Raw genomic sequence first — 18,055 nt, 5'->3', positions numbered from 1 at the left:
TTCCCTGTGTTCTTTTAGAATTTTTATGGTTTTAGATCTCACATTTAGGTCTTTAATCCATCTTGAGTTTAGTTTTATGTATGGAGTAAGAAAGTGATCCAATTTCGTTCTTTGGCATGTAGCTGTCCAGTTTTCCCAGCACCATTTATTGAAGGAACTATATTCCACCCATTAGATATTCTTGCCTTCTTTGTCATAGACTATTGACCATCTAAGTATGTATTGATTTCTGGGCCCTCTATTCTGTTCCATTGATGTGTCTGTTTTTGTGCCAATACCATTCTGTTTTGATTAGTACACCTTTGTAGTTTAACTTGAAATCTGGGATTGTGATACCTCCAGCTTTCTTCTTCCTTCTCAAGATTGCTTTGGCTATTCCGGCGTCTCATGTGGTTCCATACAGATTGGGATTATGGGTTCTAGCTCTGTGAAAAGTACTATTAGTATTTTGATAGAGATTGCATTGAATCTTGTAGATTGCTTTGGGTAGTATGGGCATTTTAATGATATTTTTCTAATCCATGAACACTGAATATCTTTCCATTTGTTTGTGTCATCTGTCCATCAGAGTCTTGGAGTTTACACCGTACAAGCCTTTCAGCACCTTGGTTAAATTCTGTCCTAGGTATTTAAGTTTTATTCCTAGGTATTATATTCTTTTTGATGCAGTTGTAAATGGGATTGTTTTCGTACTTCATCTTTCTGCTGCTTCATTATTAGTGTACTGAAACACAACAGATTTCAACTTATTTTGTGTCCTGGAACTTCACTGAATTCATTTATCCTAATGGTCTTTAGGGTTTTCTCTGTATAGTATCATGTCATCCGCAAATAGTGACAATTTCACTTCTTCCTTACCAGTTTGGATGTCTTTTATTTGTCAGATTGCTGTGGCTAGGACTTCCAGTGCTATGTTGAATAAAAGTGGTGAGAGTGGACGTGCTTGTCTTGTTGCTAGTCTTAGAGGAAAAGCTCTCAAGTTTTCCACATTGAGCATGATGTTAGCTGTGGGTTTGTCATATATCACCTTTATTATGTTCAGCTGTGTTCTAAGCCCACTTTGTTCAGAGTTGTTTTTTTTATCATGAATGGATGCTAAAATTTTTCAAATGCTTTTGTTTCGTGTACTGAAATGATCACATGGCTTCTATCCTTCATTTTCTTAATGTGGTATGTCATGTTGATTCATCATTTTAATTATTACTGAATTGGGTTGACTAATACATTGTGGAGGATTTTTTCATCTATGTTCATCAGTAATATTGGCCTGTAATTTTCTTTCTTGGGAACTGTTCAGGTACAGTAGGTAATAACTCTTCCTTAAATGTTTGGTATAAAACACCTGTGAAGCCATCTGGTCCTAGCCTTTTGTTTGTTGGGAGTTTTTAAAATTAGTGATTTGTTCAAACTTTCTGTTTCTTCCTAATTCACTTTTGGGAGATTGTTTCTAGCAATTTACCTAGGTTGTCCAATTTATTGGCATAGAATTCTTTGTATTTCTGTCGTGTCGGTTGTTATTTCTCCCCTTTCGTTTCTTATTTAAGTACTCTTCTCTTGACGAGTCTTGCTAAAGATTTATCAATTTTGTTGATCTTTCCAAAGAACCTGCTCTTAGTGTCAGTTTCTATTTATGTCCTCTGTGAACTTTGGGCTTTGTTGGTTTTTCCTTTTCTAGTCACTCTGGGCTTCGGCTAGCCTAGGTTAGATTACTTGAGACTTTGCTTTTTTCTTGAAGTAGGCCTGTAGCCCCACGAACTTCCTTTGCTGTGTCCCAAAGATTTTGAACCGTTGTGTTCCCATTTTCATTTGTCTCTGTGTATTTTTTTTTCTTGTTCATTCATGGTTTACTCCCCACTTATTTTTCCAGTATTTTTTCTTGCACTTGATTTCTAGTCCCATACCCTCCTGGTCAGAAAAGAGGCTTGATGTGATTTCAGTCGCCTTAAACTTACTGAGACTTGTTTTGTGGCCTAACATGTGATCGGTCTTGGAGAATGTTCCATGTGCACTTGGAAAAAAAAAAATGTGTATTCTGCGTTTTTTTTCAATGAAATGTTCTGGTTAGGAAATTTTTGAATGTAAATTGGTGTCCGGACAACCATGTACGTACATTTGATGCCAAAAAATTCATCAGATACATCTATATAAGTGTAGAATGGAGGGATTTTTTTAAAGCTCTGTGGAGGATAAGAAATTAATAATGGGAGACTTCTTTTTAGGATGACTGGCTGCTGGAAGAAATTGTGGTGACAAAGGCCATGTGCAGTGAATTTGAATTAGTGTTCTTTAGAGAGGTACCAAAGAAATATAATTTACAAGATAATCAAGAACGTAAATAGATTCTCTGTGGAGTCGTCTGATTGCTGACATATATTCAAGTATATTGAAATGCCAGCATAAATACATTCTAACAATTAGAGAGGTAATAGGGGGTGAGATGTACATGTATAACTGCAAGAAAAGCAAAATATATATTGGTAACAATATAAATCGACAGCTGACTGTTAAAGTGTGTATTTGTGGTTAAGCTTTAAAACAACTCAACTCACCTTGGAACAGGGGTAAGTATCCCACTGGTCTTTTATGGAAATGATCTCCGTTCCATGCTTTATAAATACTGTGTCCAAAAAAAAAAATCTAGTATCATGGCACACTTTAAAAACATCTATGCCAATGCCTTTGAAATATAAGAAAATAACTTTAATTGCAAATCCCTAACAAAAAGATGCCAACTCTGCGACGGTGACCACATTTATTAGAAGTTCTAATTCGACACCTCAAACATCAGTCTTTCAAAGGGAATATGAACTCCAAGAACTTGGTATTTCCCTTGTTTTCTGGCCAATTTTGAACCTTTGGCAGGGCAGGCTGTCCTGCCTCCGAGCTTTAGGAGGGAAAACTAGTCCTGCAAAATCAAGTTTGTGATGGAGCTTAATAGAAGATTCGTGAATGTCACCTATTGGTTTAAGAGAAAGGCACTTGTTTGGCTTATTTTTTTAAGATTTTCTTTCTTTTTCAAGTAATCTCTATATGCAACATGCGGCTCAAACTCACAACCCTGAAATCAAGAGCTGCGTGCTGTACTGACCAAGGCAGCCAGGCGCCCCACTTGTTTGGCTCATTTAATCCTGTTATGGTGAATTTATGTTTGAATGCATACTGAGGGAACACTGACCATGCATCTATAAAGTCAACATGTCCTGGTAGGCTTCTGATTCAGATAAACTGAGCCCTTGCTCTAAGGCATCTTCCAGTGCTCCTACCATTGATTCAGTGGTAGATAACATAGGCAATGAAAAGAAGAAAACCAGGGCATAGTGAGCAGCGTGTAGGGATAAGTTAGTGGACTTTCAGTTCCTGCTGTAGTCACAGGAATTAAAATTCTCTTTAAATACCTGGCTCACCCCCCGCCCACCTTTTAAAATCAGGGCTCCACAAAAACACATTTGGAGGGACATACACACAGACTTGTGCTTGAAATGAAAAAGGAACAATCTGGGCCGCTGCAGGGACAACAGCTTATACCCGGCCATAGACGCAGCATTACGCTCCTCACGCAGAGAGCCTGGGGAGGAGGCGAGGCGTGCAGTTGCACAGGAGAGCATCACTTCATGGCCTTGAAACCAGGACCTGAACCATGCTGCCTGGTGATGAAATAGAGCAATAATTTCATTCATGCCACTCAATCCAAGAGCCATAAACTAGCAATCTAAGATCTGGCTCTAGACCAGAGGCCCTGGGTGGGACCAGCCACGAAACTACTTGAAGGAGAGGAAATAAATAAGGAAATATAGCATTTATTAAAATAACAAAGAACCGGGGCGCCTGGCTGGCTCAGTCAGTAGAGCATGGGACTCTGAATCTCAGGGTCCTGAGATCCTGCCCTGTATTGGGTATAGAGCTGTTGTAAACAGATATGTAAAAAATAAAATAACAAAGAGCCAAATGGATCTGCAAAAAAAAAAATCTTTGGAAATGCAAACTATGGTCATTGAAATTACTAAAGTCAATAGGCAGGACAAATTCTAGACTGTACCCCATCAGAGAAGATAAGAGAAATGGAGAATTTACCACAAGGCTTCAAAATATATCTACTAGGAATTTCAGAAGAACATGAAGGAAATGGCAGAGAAGCAGTGTTTGAAGCCACAATAGCTGAGAATCTTCCAGAACTGAAGAAGGATATGAGTCTTTAAGGAAATGGTCTCCTGAGAGCAATTTCCAACATCTGGGAAGGCAAGAAAGGGCCTCTGTAGAGCAATTGGTATTCTTTACAGCCCAGCTTTGGGAAGCCCTGGCAGATTCAAATGAGCCTTTTCTGGTTTTCACTGGAAAACTGGAAAACATCTAAACAGAAATGTAATGTGTTGTATATGCTAAGCTGTGTTTTCTGAACAAAGACACTTAGAAAGAACTCATACAAAGAGAGCTCTTTGGACAACTAGACCCAGAAGATCAAGATACCAAGGAAGACCACTCCGGAGAAGGTAGTCTCCTGTGTGTATCTTTGTGACAAGTAGGTGGGAAGATGGTAATCGTTTGCTATACTGTCCTGAAGTCCACATCTAAAAATAGTGTTTTCAAAATGAACAGTCTGGTAGAAGGAAGAATCTTGACTACGATTTTCCTTTAAAAGGTAGGGTTAGTTGGGACTTCACCATGAAGGCAGATTTCTTCTAGTGAACAACTGCCAGGGGGAGAAAAGTTAACTCACATCACATGAAACCTTGTAAACATTGGATGCTGCTTCAAGTTCACAGCAACACTTAGACGACTGTCAGTTGAGTCGTTAGGAATTGGATTTAATCGATGTCAACAACTTGCGTGCATTGGTTCCCACCTGGAGGACTTGTGTGCAGAATCTGGCTTAGGGTAAACTTGTTTCAATACCTCGTCTTATTAGCCCTTTGTGAGAGCGGCTTGCCGTGAAACAAAGTGCATACACAGAGCTCTCCTTGAATATATGATTTCAGTCAAAATAGATCAGAGATTATATTCCTGTAGATGAGAAAGGTCAGGTATTGATTTCCCGCATGACTTCCAACAACTGTAGAAACCTGGTAAAGGTAGGTCCAGGATAGAGCTTTAAAAAGAAAAAAAAATACTGGATTTTATGTCTTCTTCTCCGGACATCCAGCATCTTGGAAGCCAGGCCATCCCCCATGGATCTTTCAAGTATGGAACATCCAAAAATATTTCCTTAACTAGAAACCTGGTCATGAGAGGATCTTACTCGCACGAGCTGGACGGCGGGAAGACTCTGCTTGCATCTTAAGCCTTTTCTCAGAGATCTAGACCTCCACCATTTGTGGGTAGGCGGTTCTGTTCTGTCAACTGACGAAGTATCATCTGTGAACAAAGGGTATCTGTCATCTTATTTCGGTATTGAATGAAACTGGAAGAAAGAGATCAAGCATTCTAATCAGGCACCTGGTGGCCAACAGAAGTGTCCTCCATTGGAATTATAGTCTCAGCAATTCCAAAGCAAGAAGGACATGTACACCCTTTAATGTATTTATTAAAAAACATAAAACGTTTCAGCATTCAACCTAAAGAGCTAGAAGAAAAAACACAGTGAATTACAGCACATGATTACTGGACGTAAAGGAAGATTGGAGTTCAGAGACTCAGCACACTCTTGGATGTGAGGACTCCGTAACCCGAAGTCACTTCTTCCCTGTTGGACCTATACCCACTGGCATTCAAACCCCAAATTTCAACGAGAGGAGCCAAGACACTTTTAAGGCAGGACAGAGTAGGAGGGCCTCCCAGATACCAATTTATTTCAAGTGGTAGTGAGCGATCTGCATGGGGACGTAAAAATAAACCCACAGAACAGAGAGCTCAGAAGCACACTGGTGGATTTGTGGGCACTTGATGTATTGCAGAGCGACCCTTAGAAATCAGTGAAGAAAACATGGCCTTGATAGTCAAAGAGGCTGGCTTCGTAACTTATCTCTGGGATGGGAAGAAAAATTAGATCATGTCTTTGCACCAAGCACAAAAGATTCTGGATGAATTAAACTTTAAAATGCAGGTATAAGGAAGATTTTCTTATAAATAGCAGAAAACACGGAGGAATATATTGAAATTTAAAATTTGTGTACTACAGGAGGCCATGAACACAGTTAGAGAGATTGCTCGAACCCCAACAATTCCACATCCAGCTACGTTCTGTAAAGACTCTCTTAAACAGGTGTCCAAGGACACAAGGAAGTTAATTGCATCTTTGTAATAGTGATGGGGTGGAAACTTAAATATCCACTGACACGAGAATGCTGTTGAGCTATTCAAGCAGCAGAATAGTACCTTACAACAATTAAAATCAGGAACCATTATGTACCAACCTGGATAAATCTCCAAAACGGTGTTGAAGGCAAAAAGCAACTCTTAGAATAGTATGTATCTTCTTAAACACAATGTTCTTTAAGAACATGCAAAATAACGGTTAGATTGAATCACATGAAATGGCCATTTTTGTAGTTAAGACAAACAGCCAAATACCAACATCTTAAGTTCAACCTAATTTTGTGCATACATTCGTGGTAATGATACGTTGAATTCAGGATGGCATTATCTCCTCGGGGGGCACTGGGGAGGAGGGACTGCTAGGGGATTGAGGAGAGTACACAGGAAAGCTGCAGCTCTATTTCTTCCAAAACTTTTTGAAGAAAACACGGCAAATGTTTAATTTATTAAAACAGTGTGGTAGGTTCATGGTTATACTGTTCCTAGGCTGTTCCATACTGCTGTTGCGAGTGTGTGGGCTTTTTTTTTTATATATATAAGCAAACCTGGGTTGACAGAGGTATAAAAATTTGTGATCTGACATTATAAGAAAATGGTTGTAACATTATTGAACCCATTGCTGCTTGCTCATCTGAATGTGGCGCTTGTAAGATAAAAGGTTGAAAAAGCATCTCCCCTCACATACCGGGCAGACGCTTCTGATTTTCTTTTGTTTCTTAAGCATTGCGAAGATCGTCATCATGAAAACCATTCATTAAGTACCTCTCTTTTGCTTGCTGCTGTGTGTGGTGGTGGTCAGATGTAGCTCTCTGCCATTGGATATGAAATCCGATGACGATTTTCAACTTTCTGGGTTTTTTTTTTCTTTTTCCACTTTTTTTTTTTTGATGCCAACAGAAATCTGCAAGCAGAATATGATCGTCTCAAGCAGCAGCATGAACATAAAGGCCTGTCCCCACTGCCGTCCCCTCCTGAAATGATGCCCACTTCTCCCCAAAGTCCCCGGGATGCTGAGCTCATTGCCGAGGCCAAGTTACTGCGTCAACACAAAGGCCGCCTGGAAGCCAGGATGCAAATCCTAGAAGATCACAACAAACAGCTGGAGTCGCAGCTGCACAGGCTCAGGCAGCTGCTGGAGCAAGTGAGGCCCACACCTCTCTAACCTGGGATAGTGACCAAGATTCCTTTCTCTGCTCTTAGATAAAACTGAAGAATCTGTTGTAGAGTTGCGACAAGTACGGATGTGTTGAGGACTTAGGATGTGCTGAGCAAAGTGCTGGCTCTCAAGGGATAGAAGAGGAGGAGGAAAGCTAGCGTCTTTTTATATTTGTTCAAGATTGTTTCCTATATTTTTTTTATGTGAGCCCTTTAAAATTCACCTTGGGAAAAAAAGTACTGCAAGGTTTCCCCAGGTTTCCTAAAAGTGAAAATTGTGCCTGTTGAAATGGAACTTTTTTTTTTTTTTGCAGTTTATTTCCTGGTAGACCTTTCGATTTTTTTCTAATTCGTAAAACATAATTTTTTTTCAGCCTCCAGTGAAAACCTAGCAAGAGAGTACATTGTAGTAGGCCCTACCTGCCCGAGGTCCTGACTTTCTGGGAATTTTAAAGTTTGAGATATGTTCTCTCCATCCTGTTACTTCATACTTTACAAAAGTATGAATTCTCTACTACACTGCTGTGGTCTCACATGGTTTTACCATTCTCATGTGACCTTCTCAATCTTTCAGTTACTTGGTCTAATGATTTTATGTATCTTGTTCCAGTGTAGCTGTAATTTCTTTTCAAATGCGTAAGGGGGTACGATTCAACTACAAAGACAATATCCATGGAGCTTATCAACAGCAGAATTTGGGAGGTTTTTAAGTAGAAAAGTTTCCAATTTCTGAGTCCTTTGCATAATCCCTTTAAATTTATACAATTATTTGAGTGTTTATCCTGAAAACTAATTCTGTTTTCTTTTGGACCCCTTAGCCCCAGGCAGAGGCCAAGGTGAACGGTACAACGATGTCTTCTCCTTCTACCTCTCTTCAGAGGTCAGACAGCAGTCAGCCTATGCTGCTCCGGGTGGTCGGCAGTCAGACTTCAGAATCCATGGGTAAGCATTTCTCTTAGCTACTCTTGGATTTTGTTTTCTCTTAAGGTCTGGAAATGGTGAACTGTTTGCTCAGAGTTTTACATCATCAGCCAAATCACCTAATCTCAGCTCTATACAAGCCACTGTCATAAATGTCTTTGGGGTACAAAGATGAGTCACAGAGTCCAAGCCCTGTCAAAGGGCCGGCCATTCAGTTACTCAGAACAAGGCAGTGTAGTATTCAGATTTCATTCATTTTGGAGGACAGAAAAGGCTTTACGATGAATGGATGTTTGTGAACAGTTTTGAAGTGGGAGGTAGGAAAGACCTTGGGCCAAGGGCAGAAAAGAGCCAGCAGTCCATGTCCGTAGAAAAATCCAGTCCAAGCAGAAGGGCCGGGGTGGAGGGAGGGAAATAACGCTGCAGAGGAAGTTTGGGTCATGTTACAATGACAGGAATGTTGGGCAAAGGTGTTGGACTCATTTTGGTCAGAGCTGGGGAGCCAGTGAAAATCATATATACCAGGTAAGAAATATCTCCCAAGAGGTATCCTGGCAGCTGTATCTGGCCCAAAGTAACCCATCTTTCCACCTGTGAACCCTTAAAGAGGCAAACACAAAGCCCAGGTTCTGGGAGTTCAGAGTGTAGGCTTGCTAGAGGTCGGGGACAGATGGGAGGAGGAGACTGGGAGACTACTATTTGCAAACAAAGTACCAAGGGCTGCAGGCCTGCCTGGAAATGATGGGAGAGGACTGGGTTGGAAGAAGATCGTGATCCTTTTGACTGGGGACATAGTATGTTTGAGAAACTGGCAGGTCTGAGTCGTGTGCGGAAAGAAGCGAAAGCACAGGTCCGTAACTGGTGTGAAAGGGCAGGCTGGGGGAAGTGACAGTGTGCTCCACAGAAGTGGTAGCTGAAGGGGGTGAGAGGAGAAGCAGAACAAAGGTGCTTGGATCCAGTGTCTTGAGGAAGACCTCCCTTTGGGTGATGGGGTAGTAAAGGAGGGGAAAGCAGGTAGAACGCAGATGTGGGCAACAGGTCAAATGCAGAAAAGGGCTCAGTGGGGATGAAAGGAAGTGACAGCTTGTTGGATCATGTCAATGCATTAGCCACTTCTGAGAAAGCATTGTTCAGCCAAGAGAAGGGAAGTCGGAGAATTTGTCTTTTCAGTGAAGTGAAAGACTAGGTAATTTTGAAAACAAGTGAGGCCTGAGGACAGTGAGGACTCAGGGGAAGATGAGTTTGTCGAGGAAGTGGTCTAGTGTTATTCTTCCACGGTGTTCTCTGCCTAGGACTGGGTTCTCAGAAAGCTGGAGCGCGTGAGGTGTAAATGATAAGCAGATGGTTGGTGACACTCTATTATTGGCTTTTCCTACCATGCTAGTCATTGAGGGGTTTTGTGAAGGTCACAAATGGTCTACCCCCCTCACTTCTCCTCTTTTTTTAAAGCCTTATTTTAGAGAGAGTACACACACATAGGGGGAGGGGAGTCAAGCAGACTCCCCACTGAGTGTAGAGCTCCATCCCTGAGCCAAAACCAAGAGTCGGACACTTAACCGACTGAGCCACCCAGGCACCCCCTTCCTCCTGTCCTAAGGCTCAGCATGAGGCATCCCATCTTTTATGTTTCCTTTTTCCTGGATCCTAAACTGGTTATACTCGACCCTCTTGATCTTTCCTCACAGAAAGGGAGAGACCTGTGTCTCCTTGATTCCTCACACCCAAAGCTCTGGTATCATGGTGTGTTAACAGATTCATTTTGGACTTAAGGTGTTCCGTGAGAGTGGTGTATAGAGAGGTAAAATGCGGGACTGAAAGGAGGAATCAAGAGACCATGGTCAGGAACATTTCAAAGTTGGACATGATAAAATACTTTCAAGCGATGCCCACATCTAAGACCTAGCCTCCTGGTGAGCTGCTGAAGATTGTACATGGAGACCACTGAGGGGGCTTTTCATGGGCTTGACGAAACCAGGTTGCTCAGGCTCCTCAGATGGGTTTGAGGACTGGAGAAAGATACTGAGGGGGCTGAATGATGAATTTCAAGAACCTCAGGCAGTGGGCAGAGTCCTGTGTTCCTCCAGAAAAGTCAAACCTTGCAGGAAAGCCAGGTTTCAGTTGTTTTGTGAAGGAACAGAATGTGTGCAAAGCGGCTTTCCTGGCTTTTCCTGGCTCAGTGATTGAGGGCAGTGTTCGCATCATTTTCTCCCCACTGTGAGATCTGAAGAGAACTACTGGACTGCTGGGACTGAAAATGTGAGTTTGGCATAGGAAAAAACATATGCCCCTTAAAAAAGTCTGTAAACTCCAAAAACAACAGAGTTTTCGTACCTTTCTTCGAAGCGAGCAAAGCATGTGAAACTGCGTTGCCTATTTAAACAGGTGAGATTCAGGGCCCTGGGTGCTGAGAGGCAGTAATTAGTAATTAGTGAAGCCTGTCAACACTGGCCCGGAGGCAGTGTGTCCAAAAAGGCACTCACATCACGGCACATGGCAGAACAGAAACCGAGGAGAGGAGTGCTCGATGTGGGTGACTTCGGCTAACAGACTAGTAGAAAATGGATTGGCTACTTTTGTTCTCTGAAAGAAAAGACTAAATCCAAAAGTGATCTTTTTTCCAACTGTGTAAGTCAACTACCCTTAAGGGAGAAAAAAAAACCCGACCATCTTCTTGAAGGTTAAATAAAGGCGGTGCGCGTGCTTTGAAGGTCTGAGCCGCGCTAAGGCTGGGATTTGCAGAACCGTCGTGTGGGTAGAGAATTGCGGTCTTGAAAATGATGTTTAAAACGCAAGAGGGGGTCGACCTACCGAGTGACCTCAGGATTTGGAGTGCGTCCTCTAACCATGAGGTGCTTCCCCCCGTCCATCTCCGCGTACAACATGTGTGTTGCTGTACATATTTTTTAAACTGGGACAGTGTCATGACGCTTACGTTCTGTTGGGAAACACAGAGAAATTCCCGGAGTTGGGCTTTCATGAGCTACTAACACAGGCGCTTTCGTAGCAACTCCTTACCTCACTGAGCCCTTCCCTTCTGCCCACTCTTTTTTCTTAAATACGTTAAGAGGCTCCCTGGCTGCTTTAGAATAATTTCAGACTGTGGCAGAATTGGAGTTAACTGAACAGCCTGCCACATTTGCTTTATTTATTTGACATCTTCACGCATACTGTATACATTTATACTTTACATGCCGTGTACTTCACAGACCCATTTCATGATTACATTCCATCCATGATGACGCTTCAGCCCTAAATCCTTCTACACGTATCTTGCGAGGTGCAAGATACTCTCTTACATAACCACAAAAGAATGATGGCACTCAGGAAATTAACACTATACAACACTGCTAGACATCATTTACGTTGACGTACCCCCAATTCTGCCAGTAATACTCTGTACAGCTTTCTATTCTTTTCCATTCAGGATCCAGTGAAGGGTCATATTTTGCATTTAGTTCTCATTTCTTTTTAGTCTCCTGTGGCCTCGAACACTTCCCCAGCCTCTCTGCATTTTTCCTAACACTGACATTTTAGAAGTTGCTCTTGCTCTGTAGGCTGTTCCTCACTCCCGGATCCAAGTCAAATATTTTACACCCAGTTACCACAGCGGTGCTGTATCCTTCTCATGGCATCACTGAAGGCTTTCTCCAAGATTCTCTCATCAGCCATTCCCTCTTTCTAGGTGCTCTTTTCCAGGTCTTGGCTTCTGGGATGTTGATAACCCTAAGTCAAGATTGCCTGGCCTCTCTCCTGAGTGTCATTTGGATAAAAATGTAACCCAGTCTGAAATCCTGGGCAGCCTCCAGGACATCTTCTAATTTCCAGCCTATACAAAGTCCTTTACCACCCTTTCTTCCTTTACCTACCTTCTTTTAATTTTTTTTTAACTTTCTTTGAGTTTGGACACATGGATACACCCCTGATAGGACCACAAACAAGGTACTAAATATACTCATCACCCCCAAAATCAACCCTTTCTCTGCCTTCTTTAGCCCAGCCCAGCTACCAACAAGCCTCAAGGTCAGTCTGTTTCTTCTCATAAAAAGAGCAAAATACTTCGCAGCTTCTGCCAGTGATCAGCAGAACTCCACCTTCCTCTCCAGCCCAGATTTGTACCGCCTCCAAATGCGATCCCTCTGTCACCATCGGCAGAGCCGGTGCTCATCCACACGCAGCGTGCTGTCGCGCTGGCCTGTGCTGCCAGGCACCTCCCGCCCTGGGGGCAACGCTTCCTTTGGCCCAAAATATTTTCGCTCCATCTTTTTGATCTCATAATCTATTCTGTTTTGTAGTTCGTAGCATTTCCTCCTTCTCTAGCACTTGAGCCCTGTCTATGCAAGAAGCATTCGATACCATGCTTGTGGAAGGAGTGTTTTAGTAAGCAAGCACAACACATCCCTATGTACACACACAGCAATCCACACATTTTTACCAGGGAGGTGCTGGTTAAAGATGGCAAGAGAACAGAGTCCCAAAATTGCCTCCTCCCACAGACACACCAAATCTACAGCTACATACAAAACAAGTCCCTCAGAAAGAAATTCAGAAAGTAGCTCAGTGACACCTACATCTATCAGGCAAACAGAGTCAGGAGGAAACACCCCACAGTGAAACAAACAGGTAAGAGAGGCTGAGACACAGTGCCGCCATAACCCCCAGCCCTGGAGTGGCAGCACACAAACCGGAAGGAACTCACAACTTTCAGCTTTCTCCTGAAGAGTGAGCCTCCAAAACATCTAGCCTTCAGTTCAACAGGGCATGAGTCCAAGAGAGCCACAAGGTTATAGTGAACAAAGAGATAGTACTTAAAGGGCTCACAAGGACTCCCTAGGGCGAACCCTCCAGGGCTCACTGAGCTCAGAGGCAGCACACTGAAATGCACCCACTCTTCCTTAGAAGAGGCCTGTTTGTTTCTCTTAAAAGCTTCAGCCTGAGGTGTAGGCTTCTGATTTAATACACATATAGGGACCACCTGAAATACTCTGCAGAGACCGTCAAGGCTGGTGGATGCCATCTTCCTGCTCTCCTGCCTCCCTCCGGGTCATGTGCTAGCTCTTGGAAAGGAGAAAGAATGTACATATATCTGATCCTCTGGTTTTCATGGCTGCCATCCAGTAAACACATAGCCTGATCATCTAGCTCTGGTGGCCAGCAGGGCTTGTGTTCACAGGTTCAGTGGATGACAGCAAACAAAAAAGATGGAAATGGCCGTCACCCGGGAGGGAACAAACACCAACTCCCATCTCCTCATCTTTCCCTGAAGAAGGTATAGCTGCATACTTTCAAAGCTGCTGGCTGAGATCCTCCCCTTTGGGACCATGACCGGTCTTGGCATGCCCTCAACTACTGGGCACCACTAAGAACCAAGAAGGCTGCTAAGATGATTGCAAATGTATGAGAGACAACCAAGAACTAGGGCAGGGTTGGATGATAAGGTTAATCTCCTACAAGAATTTTAAACCACTCCAAGACTGGGAGAGGAGGCATTTTATCCAATGCATAGAAACCAACACAATGTCAAGGAAAATGAAATGGGCTATGTTCCAATCAGAGAACAATATAGAACATCAAAAAGACATTAGTGAAATGGAGAGAAGTGATTTACCTGATAAAGAGTTCAAAACGATGGTCCTAAAGATGCTCGTCAAAGTCTGGAGAACAGAGCATGTAAGGTGAGAGCTTCAACAAAGAGAAAATGTAAGACGGTTCCCAATAGAAACCATGAAGTGGAACAATACAACAATTGAACTGAGGACTCCATGAGAAGGGTTCACTAACAGACTGAGTGAGAAGCCATCAAAGACAGGACAGCAGAATCCATCTACCAGAAGAGCAAAAAGAAAAAAGACCAAAAATGGCCTGAGAGACTTCAGGATACTCTCAGGCTGACAAATATTCACATTAGAGATGTCTCACAGGAGCAGAGAGAGAATGAAAGGGTCAGAAAACTTTCCTAACTTGAGGAAAGAAAAAGACATCCAGATCCAGGAGCCCAGAGAGTTCCAAATAAGAAGAATTATACAAGACCCACACCAGGACTCATTATAATTAAATTGTCAAAAGATACAGACAAGGGAGAGACTCCTCAAAGCAGCCCACATAAGACCAGCAGCAGATTTTTCAGCACAAACTTTGCAGGTCAGAATGGAGTTGGATAATATATTCGAAGTGTTGAAAGAAAATAACTGCCACCCAGAATACTCTGTCTTGCAAAGTTGTCCTTCAGAAATGAAGGAAGGATAGAAAACGTTTTCCAGACAAGCTGAAGGAGTCAGCACCACTAGGCCCATCTTACAAGAGAAGTCAAAGGGACTTCTAGGATTTATTTATTTTAGAGTGAGCGAGCAGCCTGGGCAAAGGGAGAGAGAGTCTCAAGCAGACTCCATGCTGAGCCCCCAGCCCAACACAGGGCTTGATCCCACGACCCTGAGATCATGACGTGAGCTGAAACGAAGAGTCAGATGCTTAACTGACTGTGCCACCCAGGCGCCCACAAGGGGCTTCTGGAAGCTGAATGAAAGGGCACTACTTAGTGACAGGAAAACATATGAAAATATAAATCTCCATGCTAAAGGTAATGGTATCATTAATGTTGTGATGGAGATGGATTAATCACTTACAAATGTCATATGAAGGTTAAAAGACAAAAGTAGTACATTACTAAAAGAAAGGACAAGAACCATATGATCCTCTCAATAGATGCAGAAGCAGCATCTGACCAAGTACAGCAGCCTTTCCTGATTCAAACTCTCCACAGTGCAGGGAGAGAGGGACTATACCTCAATATCATAAAAGCCATCTATGAAAAACCCACAGTAAATATCATCCTCAGTGGGGAAAAACTGAGCGCTTTTCCTCTAAGGTCAGGAACACAGCAGGGATATCTACCGTCACCACTGCTATTCACCATAGTCCTAGAAATCCTTAGCCTCAGCAATCACACAACAAAAAGAAACAAAAGGCACCCGAATCAGCAGAGAAGTCAAACTATCACTCTTTGCAAATGATATACTTTATGTGGAAAAACCCAAAAGACTCCACCCCCAAAACTGCTAGAACTCCTACACAGCAATTCAGTAAAGTGGCAGGATACGAAATCAATGCACAGAAATCAGTTGCATTTCTGTACACCAACAACACGACAGAAGAAAGAGAAATTAAGGAGCCAATCTCACTTATAGTTGCACCAAAAACCATAAGAAATAAACCTAACCAAAGAGGCAAAGGATCTGTACTCATAAAACTATGGAACACTCATGAAAGAAATTGAGGAAGACACAAAGAAATGGAAAAATGTTCCATGCTCATGGATTGGAAGAACAAATACTGTGAAAATGTCTATGCTGCCTAGAGCAGTCTACACGTTCAATGCAATCCCTATCAAAATACCATCAACTTTTTTCACAGAAATGGAACAAATAATCCCAAAGTCTGTATGGAACCAGAAAAGACCCCAAATAATGAAGTACTGTATGGTGACTAACATAACCTAATTTAAAAAAAAAAAAGACCCCAAATAACCAGAGGAATGTTTCAAAAGAAAACCAAAGCTGGTGGCATCACAATTCCAGACTTCAAGCTGTATTACAAAGCTGAAGTAATCAAGACAGTATGGTACTGGCACAAAAACAGACACATAGATCAATGGAACGGAATAGAGAACCCAGAAGTGGACTCTCAATTCTATGGTCAACTAATCCTCGACAAAGCAGGAAAGAATATCCAATGGAAAAAAGACAGTATCTTCAACCTATGGTGTTGGGAAAATTGGACAGCCTCGTGCAGAAGAATGAAGCTGGACCATTTCCTTATACCATACACAAAAATAGACTCAAAGTGGATGAAAGACCTAAAGGTGAGACCGGAATCCTTGAGGAGAACACAGGCAGCAACCTCTTTGTCCTCGGCCGCATCAACTTCATGCTAGACATATCGCCAAAGGCAAGGGAAGCAAGGGCAAAATGAACTATTAAGACTTCATCAACATAAAAAGCTTTTGCACAGCAAAGGAAGCAATCAGCAAAAACAAAAGACAACTGACAGAATGGTAGAAGATATTTGCAAATGACATATCAGGTAAAGGACTAGTATCTAAAATCTATAAATAACTTATCAAACTCAAAAACCCAAGGAACAAATAACCCAATCAAGAAATGGGCAGAAGACATGAACAGACATTTCTGCAAAGAAGACATCCAAATGGCCAACAGACACATGAAAAAGTGCCCAACATTGCTTGGCATCGGGGAAATACAAATCAAAACCACAATGAGATACCACCTCACACCAGTCAGAATGGCTAAAATTAACAAGTCAGATGTTGGCAAGGATAGGAGAAAGGGGAACCCTCCTACACTGTTGGTGGGAATACAAGCTGGTGCAGCCACTCCGGAAAACAGTATGGGGGTTCCTCAAAAAGTTGAAAATGGAGCTACCCTGTGACCCAGCAATCACACCACTGGGTATTTACCCCAAAGATACAAATGTTGTGATCTGAAGGGGCACCTGCACCCCAATGTTTATAGCAGCAACGTCCACAATAGCCAGTGGGCCATTGTATACACACACACACACACACAATGGAATATTAATTAGCCATCAAGAAATGAAATTTTGCCATTTGTAATGACATGGATGAACTAGAGGGTATTATGCTAAGTGAAATAAGTCAGAGAAAGATAATTATCATATGCTCTCATTGATATGTGGAATTTGAGAAACAAGGCAGAGGATCGTAGGGGGAGAGGGGGAAAAAATCAAACAAGATGAAACCAGAGAGGGAGACAAACCATAAGAGACTCTTAATCTCAGTAAACAAACTGAGGGTTGCTGGAGCAGATGGGGTGGGGTGGCTGGGTGATGGACACTGGGGATGGTATGTGTTGTGGGGAATACTGTGTATTGTGTAAGACTGATGAATCACAGACCTGTACCCCTGAAACAAATAATACATTTTTTATTATTTTTTTTAATTAACAAAGACAAAAGTAGTAAAAATGACTATAATAATTCATTAATGGATGCACTAAATAGAAAGATATCAATTGTGACATCCAAAACAAAATGTTGAGAGGGGAGTAAAAACATAGAGCTTTAGAATGCATTCAAAACTTAGTTGACCAACTTTAAATAGACTGCTACAAATAAATTTTATGTAAGCCTCACAGTGACCATGGAACAATAACCTGTAGTAGACACACAACAGAAACAAAGAAAGAAATCAGGGCATACAAGTACAGAAAATCATCAAACCACAGAGGAAGAGAACAAGAGAAAAAAGGAACAAAGGAAATACAAAACAGCCAGAAAACAATTTTGAAAGTAAGTGCATACCTATGAAAAATTATTTTAAATGAAAATAGAATATAGTCTCCAATCAAAAGACCTAGAGTGACTAACTGGATTTAACCAAGAAAACCCAAGCCCCATCCAGGATCTACAGCACCGTATACTAACAGAAATAAGAAAGACTGAGAAAGACCAAGACTTGATGATTTCACTCGTATGTGGAATCTTAAAAACACAATAAATGAACAAACACAAAAGCAGAGTCAGATTTATAAATACAGAGAACAAACTGATGGTTGCCAGAGAGGATAGGGGTGGGGGGCTGGGCAAAATGGGTGAAGGGGAGTGGGAAAGAACAGGCTTCCAGCGCTGGAATGAGTAAGTCACGAGGATAAAAGGCACAGTGCAGAGAATACAGGCAGTGATACCATAATTGCATTGT

General features: G+C 42.0%; 1 protein-coding gene across 13 annotated transcripts in view; it reads left to right on the top strand.

The window, feature by feature from the left end:
• Nucleotides 1–18,055, top strand: part of DMD (dystrophin) — a 2,070,581-nt gene that overhangs the window by 2,027,491 nt on the left and 25,035 nt on the right. For all 13 annotated transcript variants that reach the window (XM_034649821.1, XM_034649815.1, XM_034649816.1 and 10 more), the window contains 2 exons: nt 7,147–7,390; nt 8,223–8,346. In XM_034649821.1, coding sequence (XP_034505712.1) covers nt 7,147–7,390; nt 8,223–8,346 — 368 coding nt within the window. The remainder of the gene's footprint in view (nt 1–7,146; nt 7,391–8,222; nt 8,347–18,055) is intronic.

Source organism: Ailuropoda melanoleuca, chromosome X (assembly GCF_002007445.2).
Source record: "Ailuropoda melanoleuca isolate Jingjing chromosome X, ASM200744v2, whole genome shotgun sequence".
Classification (NCBI taxonomy): domain Eukaryota; kingdom Metazoa; phylum Chordata; class Mammalia; order Carnivora; family Ursidae; genus Ailuropoda; species Ailuropoda melanoleuca.
The sequence above is the reverse complement of the archived record's forward strand: the minus strand, read 5'-3'. Positions and strand labels throughout refer to the sequence as shown.